At 47.4% G+C, this 18,885-nt stretch overlaps 1 protein-coding gene and 1 long non-coding RNA gene across 11 annotated transcripts in view; one reads left to right on the forward strand and one right to left on the reverse strand.

Moving 5' to 3' along the window:
* Nucleotides 1-34: 34 nt before the first annotated feature.
* Nucleotides 35-13,831, forward strand: TADA1 (transcriptional adaptor 1). Its single transcript, XM_052666689.1, has 8 exons — nucleotides 35-174; nucleotides 255-346; nucleotides 1,273-1,338; nucleotides 7,082-7,179; nucleotides 9,906-10,115; nucleotides 11,072-11,223; nucleotides 12,330-12,492; nucleotides 13,366-13,831. Exons 1-8 carry the CDS (start codon nucleotides 101-103, stop codon nucleotides 13,516-13,518), a joined length of 1,008 nt encoding a protein of 335 aa, XP_052522649.1. The 5' UTR covers nucleotides 35-100; the 3' UTR covers nucleotides 13,519-13,831.
* Nucleotides 13,767-18,885, reverse strand: part of LOC128072668 (uncharacterized) — a 112,524-nt gene continuing 107,405 nt past the window's right edge. For 9 of the 10 annotated variants that reach the window (XR_008202392.1, XR_008202388.1, XR_008202385.1 and 6 more), the window contains one exon: nucleotides 13,767-18,518. This is a non-coding gene — a long non-coding RNA (uncharacterized LOC128072668). The remainder of the gene's footprint in view (nucleotides 18,519-18,885) is intronic. The other variant, XR_008202391.1, reaches the window with a different exon arrangement.

The raw sequence follows: 18,885 nt of genomic DNA on the forward strand, positions 1-18,885 counted from the left end.
GACCTCCGCGCCTGCGCACACCCGTCGCCCCTCCCCTGACGTAACGGAGCGCTGCGCTTTACGGCGCTTCGCGGCCTCTGCGTCCCCGTGCTCTGCGGTGATGGCGACGTACGTGAGCGAGCTGGAGGCGGCTAAGAAGAGCCTGAGCGAGGCGCTGGGCGAGAACGTGAAGCAGTGAGCGTCTCACCGCGCGGCCCTGAGCCTCGGCCTCGCCCGCGGCGACGCCGTTACATCACCGCCCCTCTCTCTCACAGGTACTGGGCCAACCTGAAGCTCTGGTTCAAGCAGAAGATCAGCAAGGAGGAGTTTGACCTGGAGGCGCGGCGGCTGCTCACGCAGGACAACGGTAACGGCGGGCCTCAGTGGGGCAGCCCGCCTCGCGCCGCGAGGCGCGGCCCTCCTCAGCGCGGCTCTCCTCGTTGGTGGTTAAAGGCCAGCTGGTCCCGCTGCCCTGCAGCGCACGGGGACGCCACGGCTCCGTCGGTGCTGGGAGCCCATCCGGCCTGACCTCTGTGTCTGCAGGGATGGGGCACCGCCAGCTGTGGGCAGCCTGTGCCGTGCCTCACTGCTCTTACAGCAGGATACGTCTTCCTTCGATCTAACTCGGATCTCCCTTCTTTCATTCCCTTTATCCTGTCACAGCAGGCCCTGCTAAAGAGTCAGTCCCGTGTTTCTTACAGCCCCACTGTAGATACCAGCAGGCAGCTCTCAGGTCCCCCCACAGCTTTCTCTCCATGCTGAGCAGCCCTAGCTGTCAGCCCCTCCTTGTGTGGAGATGTTCCATCCCTAGGGTCATTTTTGTGGCCATCCTCTGGATGTGCTCCAGCAGGTTCATGTCTCTCCAGTACTGAGTACTCCATGCTTAGTGCTGGCTCTCCTTTATTTTAACTTTTTCTTTTTTAAAGCAAACCCAAAGCCTCACTGCCAGAAGGTGCATGGGAGGGAGGACAACCAGGCCTCCTTGTTGCTGGCTGAGTGCACATGACTTGCCATGCACCGTGCTCTAGGGCTGGATTGCTGCATGGTACGCTGAGAAGCAATCCAGCTTGCACCTGTGCTGTGTCGTATTCTTTCTAGTAGCAGGTTCAGGGTTAAGTGAAGGGGAAAAAAACAACAACAAAAAAATCTCTTAAAAAACTCTTTATATTGGAAGTTGTGACTTTCAGCTAAGTGAATGGTGAAAACATGGCTGTGGGAAGACACAGAGACCTACTTTGAGCCAGTGCCTATGACCACCAACATGTTCCTAATGAGCTATCTGTCTTCATGCAGTCCACTCACACAACGACTTTCTCCTGGCCATCCTTACCCGATGCCAGATCTTGGTTTCTGCACCAGGTGAGTCCCAAGTTTTGTTAAAAGTAATCAGTAAAGCTTTGGCACATGTGTTTGGGCTTCGTATGTGGCTGTTCTGTTTGCTGAGCCTTAATATTCGTGTTCCCTTGGCCATGCAGGCAGAAGGGTAATCAGGTAGTTATCCAGATGATTTCAGTGTGACATTTTTAAGAGCAGAAAAACAAAACTGCATTTGCTCTGCTAAAGGCTGATGTGCTGGGTTGCTGTTTGTGGTAAGTTTGATTTCTAGGCTGGGTGTCTGTTGGGCCATGAGTGCTGAGAAGTGAAGTTAATGGGAGATGCTGCTTTGTGTTTGAACTGCTCTGCTTGCTGTTTCCTTTGTGTTCTGATCTGGGTGGTGCCCTCTTTGTTCCTTGGCATCTTGGGAATAACATCTTGAGGAGCTGGGTTTTCATGACTGACCTTGAAGTTAAGTGTGTATCTGATAGAAAAGTGCTTACTGAATGCTTCTAGCCAACTCTTAACTGAGCTATGGTCAATTAGTCCAACCTCCTGCCCCTTTGATATTAAACTTCTTGAACTGTGTAAGCATTCTGAATGGCTGTTGTCAGACTGGCAAGCTATTTTCTGCTCGGTCTTCAAAATAACTGTCAATTTAGAGATATGATATGAAGGACAATCGAATTGCAATTTAAGATATGAAGCTGCTGTGCAATAATGGGGAGAAGATCATTGCAGTTGTGGTGAGCTAAGGTCCGAGGAAGCAGTTTTTCCTCTGTGGGAAGTACCTGAAGTGGCTGGGTCTGAGCTCACGAGGGGGGAAAGCTGCTGGGTCTGTTCAGGGTCAGGAACATTTCAGTTTTATGTAAAGGTGAATCAGTGTTTGCTCTGGCTGGGACTTGGTTGGCTTTTTCTGAGTGCTGGGTCATAACCCAAGGTCTTGGTTTTGGATGGCAGCAGTGGCACTGCTGGGTGGCTGAAGTTGGGGTTATTTGTTTCTGTCTGCACTGCTGTGCTGGTCTGTGTGGACTTCCACTTGTTACTTTGTCCAGTCACACGGCTGTGCAGCATTTCTGCAGTTGTTTGGGCAGACTTTACTGGCTTGAATAGCTCAGACTTGGCAGTCTGGGAAAAATTATTACCTTTTCTCAGAGCCGTCTAGGAATGGGTTAAGTATTACACTGCTTTGTACTGGGGCTGGTGCTTCACAGGTGCCTTTCATGTGCCCATTATTTCCCACTTCAGTCTCTTAACTTCAAGTACTTGCTCTCTTGTCCCAGTGGAGCTGGAGCTGTTTCAGAGCCCTTGAGGAACCTGTTTCTGTGGGTCAGTGAGGGTGTGTAACTGAGTGATAGTTAGCCATGCTTAGCATGTGGTGGCTATGCTTCCAGGCAAACTCATTGAGCAGATCTGCACAAGCCAGCTTGAATAAGCTCAGTTTGGTCATGTGTGTTCCTAGAGGAATGGCTTTGTGCTCTGCAGGTGATGCTGCATGTTGGTGGTCTCTTGCAGTTTTGTGGGCTGTTGTTGTTCCCAGCTTGGACCAGTGCAGCCTGTTTCAGGGACCTGGAGCTAACCTGCATGGAGACGCCTGCATCTTGCCCTCTGGCAGATCTGTTGCGTGAGCATTTTGTTTGCCAGTCTGCTGTGTGTGGTGCAGTGGCTTCTATGTCCAGACACAGAGGTGTAGTACAAACAGAGTACTTGATGTTATGCCTCGGTTCACTTTTCCCCTAGCTACCAACCTGCCACCTGCTGGTTTTTGTCCCTGTGAGAATGGGACACTAACAGGGCACCTCCAGTGCTGTGCTTTGAGTAAAAAGTGTCCTCTGAATAGTTTATGGAAACAAATACTTGGTACAAGTGTGCTTGAGGCACTTGGTGTGCTGCCACAAAGGCTGATGCGTGGGCTTTCCACCTTCATGTAAGTGGGACAAGAGGGAAATAAACATTTTTAAACTGTCATCTTTTAAAAAGTAACTTGTATGGTTGGTGCTACACTGGATTGTGGCATTTGGGCTAGGGAGCCTTGCAGGGGGTATTTCAAATGAGAGACTGTAACAGCTGAAGAAAGCAAACAACCCATCTGTTCCCAATGTTCTTTCTGATTAGTGGTTCCACCTGGCCTTACAGGTGCACAGTGACCGATGGGATCAATACTTACAACTTGCACCTCCTCACTCTAATGGGCATGCAGATTTCAAATCCCAGTTAAAGACATTTGGGACCTGGTGGTGGGGTGAGAGGAAGGCTCATGCTACTTGGATGGCAGGACTGATCGGGGCTTTTGGTTCCTCAGCTCCCACTGGGGTCCCCCAGGACCCTGAGGATCCTAAGTCTGATGTAAGCGGTGTGAGAGACTGTTTTCTTTGCTGATCTTTGCCAGCATTTTCAGAAGTGCTTTTATGTAATTTTTTCCTTCCCTCAGGGGAAATCCTGTTTAAAGCCTTTCCTTATGCAGTGTGAACTTCTTTGCTGAGCTGCCTTGTTGGTTGGTTGAATACAAGCAGTCAGGTTGGCCAGATTCCTTGAGTTAATACATGGCTCACTTGAACTGTTACCTTGTTTCTTAGCTAAATGGTAACTAGGAGAAACTTTAACAATTGTAAGCACTTGAGTTAGTGATGAAAGCATTTCTTTTATTTAATGGTCATCTTGAGCCAATGAAGAGATGGTTCAGAGAATTAGAACTCTTGCTGGGATAGCAGGAACTTATATAATGTCAGGGTTTCCCCCTACCTTTTCTTGAAGGGTTGCCACATTGTGTTCCACTTCTCTCCAGAGAGTTGAAGAGGGAGGAGAAGGAAGAGAACAGGAGTGTGAGGTGTTACCAGAGGAATTGGGATGGAATTGAAAATACCAGAGGTCATTGGAATGTAGTTGACTCAACCCCTGTCCCTGCAGGAAGATCTTGAAACAGACAAAACGCAGAAAACCATACCCTGACAATCAAACAGAGGAGAATGGGAAAAGGGGGAATGGATGTTTCCCATGCCTGTCTGCTGGGCCCGGTTGTGGCCTTGTGTCTCTATCCTTTCCTCCTGTGCTGTGCTGCTGCATGCATTGGGAGTACTTGACTTACACTGCCCTGCCTGGCAGTGTCACTGCAGAGTCCTGGCAGCTTGTAAAGAGAGCTTGGCTACTGCTGCTTATCTCTGAAGGCACATCAGCAGCCGGTGCTGCAGCTTGCTAACACTGATTCTCCTGCTATCAAGATTAAATAAAAGATGCGAACGTATCTGAAACTTGGTGCCTGAACCAACCCAGCTTTGATGTTTGTGGCCAGGAAGGCATATGCTGCTTTTCTTAGAATACTGGAGGGAAATTTTGCTTTCTTCATTAGTGCTCGTTAGGTTTGTTAATATGGAAACCTAGAAAAGGAGCCAGAATAATTCTGCCCTAGGCTTTTGATAATAGGGGATAGGAAATAGTATTTTGCCTTTCTGTTTTTCTAAGCTGAGTTTTTAAGTGCACAGATTGTGAATATGTTGCCTCAGTGGGGCCTGTGTGTGAGTAGGAAGGGCTGTGGAGTGGGGAAAGGTCGCAAGCGCAGTGTCTGTCCTTAGCACAACCAGCCTCCCCTCCTGTGCAGGGGCTTTGACCTGCTTACAGATCTCTCCTACGAAGACAGGCTGAAGGAGGTGGGCTTATTCAGCCTGGAGGAGAGAAGGTGCTGGGAAGACCTCATTGTGGCCCTCAAGTCCTTAGAGGGAGTTTATAGACATGAGGGAGAGTAACTTTTTATATGGGTGGATAGTGATAGGGCAAGGGGGAATGGCTTGAAACTAAAAGAGAGGAGATCCAGATTAGATGTCGGGGGAAGTGTTTCATTCAGAGCAGTGAGCTCTGCTGCCCAGAGCTGTGGGTGCCTCAGGCCATGGATGGGCCCTGGGCAGCCTGAACTGGGGTGGGGGGGGATGAGGGTGATCTTTGAAGACCCTTCCAATGCAAACCGTTCTATGAATTCTAAGGGGGGCGGTGACTTGGCTGTAAAGAGCAAGCAAAGCATCTTGTGAGAGCAGAAGCATCACCTCTGATGGATCCCAAAATGTAAGCTGTGAGATTTTGATGGAGGGAGAGAGTGGTCCTTGACATGATTGCTGGTGGTGTTTTCCCAGCTTCCCCTTTGATAGGCTCTCTAGTGCAACGTTGTAGTAGTGAATAGTGACACCAGTTTTGATTTCTGGAGAGAATATCCTTATTACTTTTTAGTTACCCAAGCTTGACAGTTGGATTTTCACAAGTTTTGTTGTAGAGTGTTGGTTTTTCAGCTCACTGGCAGGGTGTAGGTAAGCTTCAAGAGGGATAATATGCCATCTCTGTGTAGGTTGCTTCTAACCTCATCTTAACAGCTGAGCATTCATAAGCTTCATGTGAACACTGTTTAGTCTGATCCTTCCAATCCTATCAGAGAACCCTGTATTCTTGCTCCAGTGATGAGTATGTGAAGCTGCACGTAGCCAAGGAATTTAATTTGCCACGTTCTCTGTAACCAGACCTATCGTTTGGTTGTATGTCTGAGTTCCTGAAAACAGCTAATTAACCACAGTCACAAGAGCCCAAGGCTGGTGTGAGGCTGGGAGAGAACGGGAACTGGCTGGGTTTGCTGTGGTCAGCAAATGTGCCTGCGGTTGGCCAGCTGTGGGATGGCTGCTGTGCCTTCTCTGCTTGGTGAGGGAATGGCATGTGAGGCCCTTGGTGTGGCTATGGCTCTACTTGGCAGCAGCCCTCTGTGTCTGAGCTGAGCAGTCTGAGCTCCTGGAAGCTGGGCAGGGATTCCACCATAGGGCATGCTTTGCTCACAGCTCAAGAGGAAAAGGTGGTGTTCAATTTGCAGAGTTGAGGGAGAGCGCTGCTGACTGAATGCAAAGGCTGCTGCTGTAGCCACAAGAGGGCTGTCCAGGCTTTTGGTTGCAGGAAGAACTACTTTTTTTTCTATCAGTGAGCACGTGGACATCCAGTGCAAGGTTTTCTTATGCAGCCAAAGGAATAGCATGCAGATCCTGTAAACCTGTCTGTGGGAGCCTGGCAAGGCTGTCCTTGCCAAGAGCTGCGTGATTTATTTGGGATGTGGTTTGACCTGCTGTGGCTTTTCCCATCGAACAGCATATGGTGTGTTTGTGGGCCATTCTCATGTTAGGTATAAGTGCTGCTGCATGTTATGTGTAACTGCCATCACCCTTCCACACAGGTGTTGTCCTACTCCTGGACACAGCAGCCTTCGCAGCCTCTCCTTTCCCCTTCGGCATGACATGAACAGCCAGCCTTGATGTTTAACAAGAGTCCAAGACAGGGTTTGCTGGAGCTGATGGGAAGCTGTAAAGGCAGATAGACTGGATGGCTCTGTCCTGCTAGTTAGCATCTGTCTGGAGCTGGTCCACAGAGACCGGTGGAACAAATGGCTTGTTCCTTCCTTGTGACTTGACTTGGAGGCTACCACCATTGATTTCGGTTGTGTGAAGGTCGTGAGTGCATCAGCCTAGCAAAAACCAATGAAGGGGAAGGCTGTTTGAAAGCATTTTTCCCAAAGAACTCCTCTCTTTGGGCCAAGGTTGTTGGGTTTGGGTTATGGTACAGCCAGGGGGTTAGGGTTTGTGAGGTGCAGCTCAGAGCTACGGGCTCTCCCAGAGGAGTGCAGTGCAAGAAGTGCTTCCTCTGGCTTGTGGCTCTTGGTCTGGAGTTGTGGCTAAACTGGGGGCTAAATGTGAAGGGCTTTTCTGTGTGCTGTGTCATCCTGGCCCTAAATCAGTGAAGCCTGTCAAACTTTCTTTTTTGCAATTTACAGAAGGTGCTGGATCTCTGCCGTGGCCAGGTGGCTCCGCAACCAAACCTGGAAAACCCAAAGGGAAGAAAAAGATTTCATCAGTGCGGCAGAAGTTTGATGTAAGTGTCTGCAGCCAAATGGTCCTGGGTTACTGCAATTCTGTGAGGGTGAACTGCTGTGCACAGCATATTGTTCTTCTTACTGCCAAGAGTGCTGAAGTCACGCCCTATTGATGATGTGTGTCCCAAGAGCTGGGAGCTGCTGCTGCTTGTATTTCAGGAACTAACAGAGTAGCTCTGTGGTAACCCTTAGATACAGTAACTCTTAGATACATCTTTCATTTGCTTGTTCATCTTCCACATTCTTTATAATCTTCACACATCTGTAAAACTCTTGAAGAAACAGTGAGTTCATGGTTACTCTCAAGCAGAATTGCTCCAGCTGCAGGGTTCTTTGCAGTCTGAATAGTTAAGAGAAAGAGAAAGCAGAATGTTAAGCAGAATGTTTTCAGAGAGTGTAATTGCAAAGCATTTTCGGTTCTGAAACAAGGATACTGCCTTCTATATGTAGAAATGCACGACGAGTAGTTGGCTTTGCAGCAAAGGGTCTATCTGTTGATTTGACACTGTCATGTATCTGTTCTGAAGCTTTCTGTGCTTCTGGATCACTGTGCCTGGTCTGAAGGAGGACTAGGATGGGGCACTGTGTCTTGTGGGTGGGATTTGATTGGTCTGTTGGAACCGAATTAAGTTTGCTGAAAGGGAGAGTGTCTGTGAGGTGGCTTTGTCAAGTGTTAGACCGCATGTTGATCCAGTTCACCTCTGATAAGGCAGAAAGCTAACCAAGCCAAAAAACCCCAAACCAACCAAATAAAAACTCCCAGGTTTTTCTTGCTGACTTATTCGGTTGGATCAGTGTTCCTTGTGGTTGGATGGGTGTCAGAGTCAGTGCAAAGGAAGACAAGGAAGCCATGTAGCTGGGTGCAGGGGGACAGGTGGGCATTTGAGGCCTCTCGCCACTGTGAGAAGTTAGCTTGGCTCAGCCAAAGTGCACCTCCCACCTCTAGTGCAATATTTGGGCTTTATGTGCATGCTTTAGAGACCAGTGTTTCGGAGGGCTGCAAGTCCAGCTGAAGGCTCATTGTATTTAGAAGCTGTGAAAATATTTTTCTCAGCTTTGGCCTGAATAGAGATGGCAATCCATGTTATCTTTTGTTTTTGAACTTCACTGTGGCTTTTCAGCAGCAAGTGGAGGAGAATCCACTTATGCAAGTCTTGGAATTTGTTTTGCTTGAGCACCCCTATGTTATACTGCATTTTTACTGCGTATTTATGCAAGTATAGGAGTTGTTACTGGAATGTCTTATAGCAAATATTACATAAGGTGTATTTTAAGAGGTTTGCGTCTTATTAGTGTAATGCTCCAGTAGTGTGAACTTAGGAGTAAGTGCCTTGATGTCTCCTCACTGATCAGAGCAACTGTGGAAATGACTACAGATTAATTCCAGTTGGTTTCTGGTTTCCCAAAATACATTCCTCTTAGAAGTGCTTACACTTGGAAGGTCACTTTTTTTATATTTCCCCTTCCACACACGAAGGTTTCCTGTAATGAAAGCTTAAGTCCTCCAAATTACTGTGAGAGCACCGTGCTTTCACAGTGTTAGTGGGTGGATTGGTTTTTCACTTTGAGTTAAATGCCACACTGTCCTTTGAATAAAGAAGGCCCCTCTTCCTTTCCTGAAACCAAGATGTGAGAAATCCACTTTGCTGTATATTCATTGTTTATATGTCAAGCATGTCCTTGTTATGATCCCTCGTAAGAGCCTCGTGGCAGTGTTTATTCCATGGTTTACGTCCTGGGGAGCTGAGGGCAGGTGTCCTGTGAGTGCTTGGTGAGCCAGCTTTGTGGTGTTCCCTTGTGGCTTGGGGATTGGCCAAGCGTGTGTCTGGGCCCAGACATCAGTTCCTCTCTTTTTCCTCCTCTGCTTGGGGACTGAGTTCCACAGAGCCACCACAAAGTGTGGCCTGGGAATAGCACGGGAGCAGGTGGGTTAGGAAGCGTGCTTCCTTCTGGTGTGAATTCAAGTTCGGTGATGTTTTGTCCCTAAGTAACTCCCTCAGTTCTGAAATAATCTTATCAGCCGTCGTCTCCTCAAACTGATTGCACAGTTACCCAGCCCTGCTTAGGGTAGCAGAAGTGCACGGGGACGTTAGAGTATAAAACCTGGAACTGAAATGCGGTGAAGCTGTTGTATTTAAACCCTTACTCTTTTAAGACGTGTAAGAATCACTTACTCAAGCTTAGGATCACTGTGTTGATCCTTGGTAGGAAACTGTATGGTTGGTGGACAATAGGGTGTATTTTTTTAGCTAATATCAAAGAACTTCTGCACAAGAAGTAAGTAGATGAGAACTCTGCAGTGTAGAAGGAAGTGACTGAAAAATGTGAAAGTCCAGTAGAGTCTGCAATGTGGACAGAGGTAAGAGGGACTGTGACTGGCCACACTGGAGACTCGCAGGAAAATGGAATGAGCCAAGCAGGTGGGCAGTACAGAGTAAGTGTAGAATTTCTTGCTGCGGAATGTGGTGGGTACCTGAGGTATTGGTAGTGCAGAGTGCTGCAGAATGGGTAGTGAAGTGGAAGGACACCAACCCTAGCCCAGAAATTTCACTGAGAGTTTAGAGGAGTATCCTGAGGACGGTGGGTGTACTGCTCCCTTTGTCCTGCTACTATATGATCTGCAGGTTGTTCGTGCTTCAGTTTGAGAAGCAATATTTCACGAGGTGAACTGAAGCCTGACCAAGTTAACATCATCTTACGCTCTGATGTATTGTGTTGATCGCAGCACCGGTTCCAGCCTCAGAATCCATTGTCTGGAGCCCAGCAGTTTGTGGCTAAAGATCCTCAGGAGGATGATGACCTGAAGCTGTGTTCCCATACCATGATGCTTCCCACGCGTGGCCAGCTAGAAGGAAGGATGATTGTAACTGCGTATGAGCACGGGCTGGACAACGTCACAGAGGATGCGGTGACAGCTGTGGTTTATGCTGTGGAGGTGAGACTGGGCTGTGCAGCCCTGGTTCCCATTACACCAGCAGCAAAAGTCTCTGTGTGCAGTACGGGGCACACGCAGCCCCCCATCACTTGAGAGGGGTTGTGCTGCTTTGATTGCCCACCTGCCTCAGGAAGAGTAAGGTTGGAATCAGAGGGGTTTGTGCCCTCAGATGGTAACATATTGGATTTGTGGTTGTGAGGGTTAAGTATGAGAGGTGCTCGCTTACAAAGAGCACGAGGTACACTTGAGCAGCTAGTTTGGAAAATGCTGTTCCCACCATTGAAAAGAGAATGGCATCTTCTTAAGGAGTTTGTTTAAAATAAATCCCTTACATGTGAAGGTATCTGGCCTGGAAGTAGCAGAGTCAGACAGTACTTGCATGAACTGCCTGCTGGAGCTGCTGGCTGGCAGCGTTGTTACCAGGCGTCTCCCAGTCAGGCCCTGGGTGCAGCTGTTAGTCAGCTCTCTGGGGATTGCTTCCCCAAGCTGTGGTGTCAGATGCCAACCTCAGTTCCCTGTCTGGGAGTGAGGTCATGCTAGGAAGCAGTTCCAGACAGCTGTTTCTCCAGCAGCTTCCAGATACATCAACAGCTTGAAAAAAATGCATGGCTTTTCTTAGTAGTTCTAGAGTCAATATTTCAGTATGAGCACATAGAGTGCAAGCTATCAAAGCTCTTGAAAGGGATCGGGCTGGGAATTTCCTAGTATTTAAGAAAACTCTGTGACATTTGAAGTAGCACATCATATATTAGCCTGTGAACTCTGCTTTAAAATGCAGAGCCACGTTCTTTGTTTCCAGCTTGTATCAGGTGGTTAAGTGAAAACACTCTGCCTGCCCACGTGTTGTCTTTAGGTCCCTGTGGTTATGGCAGAACTTGTCAGTCTGCACTTCTCTGAGCTGTAGTTTGGTAGGATGAGTTAATCAGCATGCTTAACAAGAATGTTTTCAATTCCAGAACCATCTTAAGGACATTCTGACATCTGTGATATCCAGACGAAAAGCCTATCGGCTGAGAGATGGCCACTTCAAGTATGCCTTTGGAAGCAATGTCAATCCTCAGCCATATCTGAAGAACAGTGTTGTTGCTTATAACAATTTAATTGAGTGGTAAGGAGCTTTCAGCACACTGTTAGTTTCAAATGTAATTTGCTAGTCTTGATGTTACTCTGTTGTTCAGTTTTAATTCACACTGAATGGGATCTATTAATGGTGTTCAGCTTTCATTTGCTGTATGCTGAACAGGGAGGAAGAATGTGGGGATTTTTCATCAACAGAGTTCAGGACAATGTTAAGTCTCTTCCTAGCTACCTTATCAGTTTATCAAGGTGATCCCTGGCCCTCTGAATGCTATTAATTATCTTTTGGAGCAAGTGACGCAGGAGTTCTCCCGGTGTCAGGGAAGAGGCCTCTGGGCTGAAGAGCAGTGTTGTTGCTTACAACAATTTAATTGAGTGGTAAGGAGCTTTCAGCATGCTGTTAACTTCAAATATAATTTGCTAGTCCTGAAGTTACTCAGTTTGGTTTTTCTTCTGACTGAGTGGAATCTGCTAACTGTGGTGTTTAGCTTTCACACACTATGAAAGCAGTAGGGCAGAGCTCTGTTTGAGCACTGCTGTTGTACCAGAAGGCTAAGATGCAGGTGAGGACCTTTGAGGTGCTGCAGTCTGTCATTTCTTGTGTCCACGTGTATTAATGGTTGTTCTGCAGGCCTTTCCACTTGCAGAGCTTCAAGCTCATCTGGTTTTGCAGTCTCAGTGTCAAACAGCATATGCTCTGTGTCAGGCAGTGTGTGTGTGTATGGTGAGGCAGTTGTTTGTCCATGACAGAGCTTCTAGCATTGCACAGGAGGTCGTGGGTGTTCTAAGGTTTGGTTATGGTACCACAAATGGAATCCATTCCAAACGACTCTGCCTAATAGCTAATGTCTCTCAATTGAATGTTGTGGGTGCCTTGTGGAAACTTGGTTGTGAATAGCAAAGGTTACCAGCTCACAATAGAGTACAAAACAGGTCTGAGGCAGGCTGAAGATTAGTTTTCATTGTTTTTATTAAACTGAGATTTATTAAGTGACTTTAGTGTATAGAATTTCATATACACAAAGGCTATATTAACAAATACAGAAAAGCAAACCCTGGGGCTGAGCCCCTGCTATGTTACTACCAAAGCTGGTGCTGCTTTCGTGACTGGAATGTTTTACTGCTTGCTGTCTGCAGCCCTCCAGCCTGTGTGACACCTTCTGCTGGTCAGAGCGTAGCCCCTCAGCCCCCACCTGATGATGCGGAGCAGCAGGCAGCGCTACTGCTGGCGTGCTCTGGAGATACTTTGCCAGCATCCCTCCCTCCAGTGAACATGTATGACCTTTTTGAGGCGTTACAGGTAAGCTCTTCGTATCACACTTTGTGACCAGGGCAGTGCTGTCCTGAGTATCAGCTGCCACTCTTGGATTTGGTTTATGTGCACAGAGACGGGTTTGATTTCATCCTCTCACAGTCAGTTTCCTTATTTCTCTCTCAAACTTATATGGCTTTGACTTGCTCCCTCTATTAGGGATCGGGTAACAAAGTCAACTCATGGTCTAATGCCCATTCTGTCCCCCTTGGTCAGAGAGTTGATGAGGAAATTGCCATCTCTACAAAAGAATGCTTCCCCTTTTGACAGCAGTGCAGCAGAGTGACCTGCCTGGAGTGTCCCTTTTTCCTCTGTGTTCCACATGGCTGCTTAGAAGAATACTGGATCGTGCATGCTGGCTGTTGCAGTGGGTTATGCATGATTGCCTCAGCCCTGGGGAGGTATCAGAGGCACTGTGGGTGAATTTTCCTCCAGAGATGCCTGTTTGTGGGTCCCTCTTTGGCAGAGCTGGGGCCTAGCAGGCTAATTTGAAGCTAGCTGTGAGAGATTCCATCCCTTTTCTCCTGCCTTGCTCTTTACTGCTGTGAGCAGGCCTTGAGGTTTTTACCTCAAGGCTGTGGAGGCAGATTTTAAGAATTGTAATTGAGCATCTGGGCTGTGTGTTAGGCCAAGCAGAACTGTATTCTGTGTGTTTTTGGAGCAAGATTTCTCTATCCTGCTACTCCATTACAAAGTGTTGTAACAGACTGTTCTGTGCTGGCAGGTTACAGCTCTCCTTGTGTGTGACAGCGTGTGTTCCTGCTCTGCAGGGCTGGCTCTGATCATCTTGCAGGTTCTTCCATGGGCAGTGTGGGGAAGTAAGTATGAAAGCGTGAAACTTTCTTTCTAACTCACCTCTAGGTACACAAGGAAGTTATTCCTGCACACACTGTCTACGCCCTAAACATTGAGAGAATTGTCATGAAACTGTGGCATCCAAACCACGAGGAGCTGCAGCAGGATAAGATCCACCGCCAGCGCCTGGCAGCAAAGGAGGGCCTTCTACTCTGCTAGAGCCTGGCAGCCACGTTGGGCCCCTGATGGCTGCTGTGCTGTTCCTTGGACTTGGTGCTGGGATGCTTCTTAAAATCCCATGTTTGTGCTTCAAGGAAGATGTAAGTTAGGAGTCGGCTTTTCCTATGGAAATACTACTGAGGTAATGTAAGTGGTACATTTTCTCTGCTTCCCAAGAGTCTTGTGCCATGGAGTGCTTGCAGCAACCCCACTAAATTGGAAAGGAGGAATGAGACTTGTTTGCAGACTTCTGTTTTTGTTTGTTGTTTTTTTTTAAGAGAAATAAATGTGAGGGTGTAGAGTTGGTTTTAAATTGTGTGTGTCTATTTCTGAATGTGATAACTGTCTCCTTGCCATCCCCCTGAGGTAGTTTCCCTTCTGAGTTCAGCCTGCGTGAGCCTTGTCCAGCTTCTCTTGCAGGTGGTCCTTTCCATTCATTTAAGTGGAAACAGTTGACTGTTAGGACGTGAAGATGAACAGTTGTGTGACATGTTGAGGAAACTTTGGATTAGAAGATGAGAAAACAAAGTAAAATGGAAAAAATCTCTTGTAGCCTGTCTTCTGAACTATTCTGCATCACAAAAATATGAAAGATGAGCACCAGCTGTCATGGGATCTCTCACCAGTTACTAAAACAGTAAAATCAGGGTTCTGGGGTAGTGTTTTCCCCTCAGCCCTAGTCCTTGTCTAATCCTATTTTAGGGTAGTGTTCAAATATTGCAGGAGCTGCCTGGACTTCGGGCAAGAAGCAGCCCCTGTGCCTGTCAGTACAGCTAAGGATTCAGACATCCCAGCAAGCAGCTTCACCATCCCTGAGATGGGATAGCAGATTCAATCTTAATTTTGCAAGGAGCCATTCAGGTCAGGTTGTAGAAGGGTATGGACTCTGCATGTGGTGTTTCAGCTGCATTACTGTCTCCTGTGTCATCTCTGTGCTCTTTAGGTGCCAAAGGGAATGGGCTTATGAAGGCATATTAAGCATTCTCATATTAGAAGTTAATTCACTGGGTTTTTAACCATACCTATACATGTATCTGCTGAAAGATGACTTGGTTCTTTGTTCTTGTGCCATGTGGATAGTGGAATTGGAAAAGCTTCCTCTGGGAGAAAATGGAAGAGGAAGCTTATGGATCCTCTTCATTCTGCTTTTCCTTTGGAAAGTATTGGAAAAAGAGAACTGTTATTTTTATTCCCTTTCCCATGCAATTTCCTTTGCTGTTGCACCCTTAACTGAGGAGAATGTGTATCCCTACTGTGTTTCTTGGTTACCTGCCTATAACTTCATTTCATGAACCAGTGCTTGTGTTAGACCAGAGTTGCAGCAGTAGCTGGGCAGGTGGTTCTCCTGCATCCTCTTAAGGGATGAGCACTGGATTTAGGCATAGCAAGTCATGTTAGGCATAGACAGTGTCTGTACAGATAGCAGCAGCTCCCATCCTGAGAAGACCACTTCAGGATAATGGAGAAGCTGGGAAAGGCAACTGCAGAGAACTCAGGGCCTGGCAGAATGAGAGCAGCTCTACGCTTGGTAGGTTGTATTTACTGATGTAGGGCAGTGTGAGGTTGAGCAAGAGGGTAGGGGGAGGAGGAGAATGAAGGCTTGTTTTGGTCCCCTGGTCTCTGCTGCCATTTTTATATTTGAGGGCTCAATCTGAACTGGCTTGGTATGCTTATCTTAAAAGTTTACCCCAGTGACTTTTTACATTGTAGATCTTAAAACCAACACTGAACCTATATAGCTGTATATGGTGAGCTCTAGCTACTCAAAGTATGGACTCTGGAGTGTGGGAGGGGGATTTCCCACATAATTGTTGTTTCCGGTGTGAAATGAAAGCTCTGAGTTTGTTTGCTAGAAACTTTGTGGCAGCTGTGAGGATTTCAGGTCTGAAAGGAGCATGGAGCCTCTGAGAGCATCACAAGTGAGTTCCAAAACACAGTGAAGCACAGCAAAAGAAGTGCTGCTCTCTTTTGTTTGTATGTGCTAGAAGGAAGGCTCTGCAGACAGAGCCTCTTGTTCTGAAGAGCTGAGTCATCAGTTCCACACTACAGAAAGCAGGTTAACTGGGACACCTGCTGCACAAAAAAAACTTGAATAAGGAAAGTGTCAGCCCTGTTTCATAGGGTGGGAGATTTGTGCGCCAAGACCCATGTAGGCTGAGCTTGACCTAAGCTCTTCCTGATGGATGTTATTCTAAAAACTAACAATGGAAGCTTTCACTTATCTTTGGCAATCTGTCCTGCTTTCCAGACATCTTCACCACTGAAGGCTTTTTCCAGTCCTGCACCTTTCTTTGCATCAGGGATCTCTCACTGTAGCGCAGGCTAGAGCTTCTTATCATACTCACTGTCTAGTTTTCCTTTAATCTGTGGGGGGGGAAAAAAAAAAATCACTGTATTTGTGAATGCCCAGGAGCCCCAAACTGGGGTTTGAAAAAAGGTTCTGCTCTCCTCCTGGGACAGGGAAGCTGGGCTGGATCAGGTAAATGCACCCATCCTGTCTGAGAAGGCCAATATTTACCAAACCTTGAGACAAACACAGGCTCAAGGGAATGTTGTTTACTTGGTAATCCCCACCTTACTTGCACAGCTGCAAGAAGGTTGCAAGAAACTCACATCTCTTGTGTCCAAACACAGTCCCATGGTAGGGAGACACAAGGAGATCTTAGTTCATGTTGAGAGAGCAGTGCAAGAGAGTTTCCTTCAAGACTTTGCATCTTTTGAGGAGTTGTGTGGTGTGTCTATGCATCCCTCGTGCTCCAGGTGAGGCTGTTTGTCAGAAGCAAGGTGCAGCTTTCTGCTGGCCACCCCTGAGCAGCCTCTGTAACTTACCTGCAGTCCTGGGACTGAATTTGGTTGCAGTCAAAGGTTCTAATTGGATGGTTTCCTTTTTTCTAGTTCACAACAGGCTGAAGTGAGTTTTAACTGTATGAATCTATCTGTAAGAATCTTTTCACTGAGAAATGCTTCATGCAAGTGAAGTTCTCTTTTACAGTATTTTGATTAATTTATTGCTGGGAAATGAATTTGTCTCTAGATAGCATCTGGCTGATGGGGTTTTCACACTCATAGACTGAGACGCTCATGTGAAGTGCTGGAGGCCTGTGCTTGTTCTAGCTGAGGGCCATGTAAGCTAAAAGGGTTTATGTGTCAGTGGTACAACAAGAGCCTCTGGGTCTCTTGTTGAAGCACTGGCCTTCCTGTAACAGCAGGGGTACAGCATGTTGAAACAATTAGAAGGCATTGCCCTCCACCCTGCCCTTTCCTTTGCTGGCTGGCCAGAAGGTGCTCGAGGGCTCGCCTGGCCACCTCTGGCCTGGTGTCTGAGTGGTGCTGCAGGGATCATCGCTGAAGAGGACAAGTGTCAGCTCAGTGACTGCCTTGACTGCTGTACGTTATAAAAGGGCTAGCTATTATTAAAGCATTGTTTCCATTTGAATTGCTGAAACCAGTTTCCTGTTGGTGGGTTTTTCTATGTCTTTGTTGCATTTAAAAGTGCCCGGAATCAGATATCTGTTTCTGTGCAATGACATGCCACTTCTGAAACTCCACTTCGATAAGCAGAAAGAGAAGGGGAGCTGGGCCACCTTTGCCTACAGGAAAGGTTGCTGGTTGTGCCATGGAACAACCCAAAACCTTTATCAGCCCTACGATGACCTTCAGTCCTTGCTCTAGAGTGCTGCAGCCATGTTCCTATCCAAGTATGAGCTGTGGCCTTTTTTCCTTGTTCTTCCTTATGCCTCCTGCCATGTGCCATGCAGTAAGGTACTGTTGCATCCTACATGGTGGCTGGCTTGGCCCTGTCTGAGGAGTCTTCCCGGCACCTTCACCCTGCTGCAGCTGATGGTAGATAAGCCTGCTTGAGGGCTTTCCATTTGTCTGCTGGACAACAGCAGTCTCCCAGGGTGCTTGGTGTCTGTCTCAGGAGTGGATCTTCCAGCCAGCATTTAGCAAAGCCAGCAGGGAGTAGGTGTTGCTGTGAACTATGGACTTGTTTCTCAGTGTGAAGTGCTGATGGTAGCAGATACTCTCATGTTGCTTTAGGGAAAAGCAACATTTCAGACGTTTTCCACTGAAACTTTCATTTCTTATTAGAAATGCTATTTTCCCACCAGAAAGAAATCACAAGGCAGATCAGCCTGCTTTATATTTACCTCTGCCCTCGCTTTCTCCAAAATATTCACCAGAAGATTGTTTCAAGTTGTCATATTTGTTTGTTTTTAAAGCGTGTCACAGATTAAGTTTTGGTTTCAGACTAATGCTCACCCACCAGCTTTCTCTCCATCCTCATCCACTTAAAACATACAGGGTTGATGTTCAGATACAAGTCTTTTGGGCTTAAGTAGGCTTTTATAGGATCGCAGAATGGTTTTGGTTAGAAGGGACTTTAATGCTCACCCTGTTCCAACCCCCTGCCATGAGCTGGCTGCTCCCACCATATCAGGCTGTCCAGGGCCCCATCCAGCCTAGTCTTGGGCACCTCCACCTCTTCTGGGCTGCCTCTGTCAGCACCTCACCTCTAGTTTTCTTCTGTGTTGCAGCTGTGTGCATCCCTCCTGTGGCTGGCCCTGTTCCTGCCCCACAGCAGTGCAGTGCCCCAGGGAGCAGCCTGGTCCCTGTGCGAGGTGCCTTGCTGAGATATGGTTCCCTTTCCTGGCCTGCATTTGAAGGGCAAGGATGTGCCACTGCCTGTCCCCACACCCCCACTTACAGCTGAGCTCAGCATCCTGGAGCTGTTCACACAGCAGCTGCATTATCCCTTTGCTTTGGGTTTCTCAGTTTCACTCCTGCCTGCTGCAAAGGCAGCACTGCTGACGCTCAAGCAGAGCATCCTGTTTCCAAAACAGCTGGTGTAGTCCTGCTATCTTCAGCATCCTTGTTCCCAAAGGAAGACAGCAAAGCATCGGAGAGGCAGAAGGCATAGAATGAGTGGGTGATAATATTGCAGTCCTCTTCACCTGTGTGTGGAAGAAGGGTTGTGCATTGTGGGGTGCTGCAGGTTCCTAATACTGTCTTCCTGAGGCTGTCAAGAAAAAAACAGCATAGAGAGGTACGTGTATGGGCTGTCCTCACTCCACTCGGGCAATAATGCAAACTGTCCCTATTATTTTAGACTTCAAGACACGCATGGTTAGAAGAAAACAGAAGAGGAAAACACCTTTGTATAGGCATGAGTACAGACACACAGAGAGCCCTGTCATGCTGAATGTACTGTGTTCTGTTGCTCAGCCCAGCTGATCCCTACTGTGGTTCTGTGGACTGACTAACTCCAGTGGGGCAGTCCCAGCCTCCAGGGGCTTGGTGGATGGATTCATGCTTTTGAAGAGAGCAAGATGGTGTGCCACATACAGAATGCTATCTTCCCTCCTG

Source organism: Tympanuchus pallidicinctus, unplaced genomic scaffold (genome assembly GCF_026119805.1).
Source record: "Tympanuchus pallidicinctus isolate F22 unplaced genomic scaffold, pur_lepc_1.0 scaffold7, whole genome shotgun sequence".
NCBI lineage: Eukaryota > Metazoa > Chordata > Aves > Galliformes > Phasianidae > Tympanuchus > Tympanuchus pallidicinctus.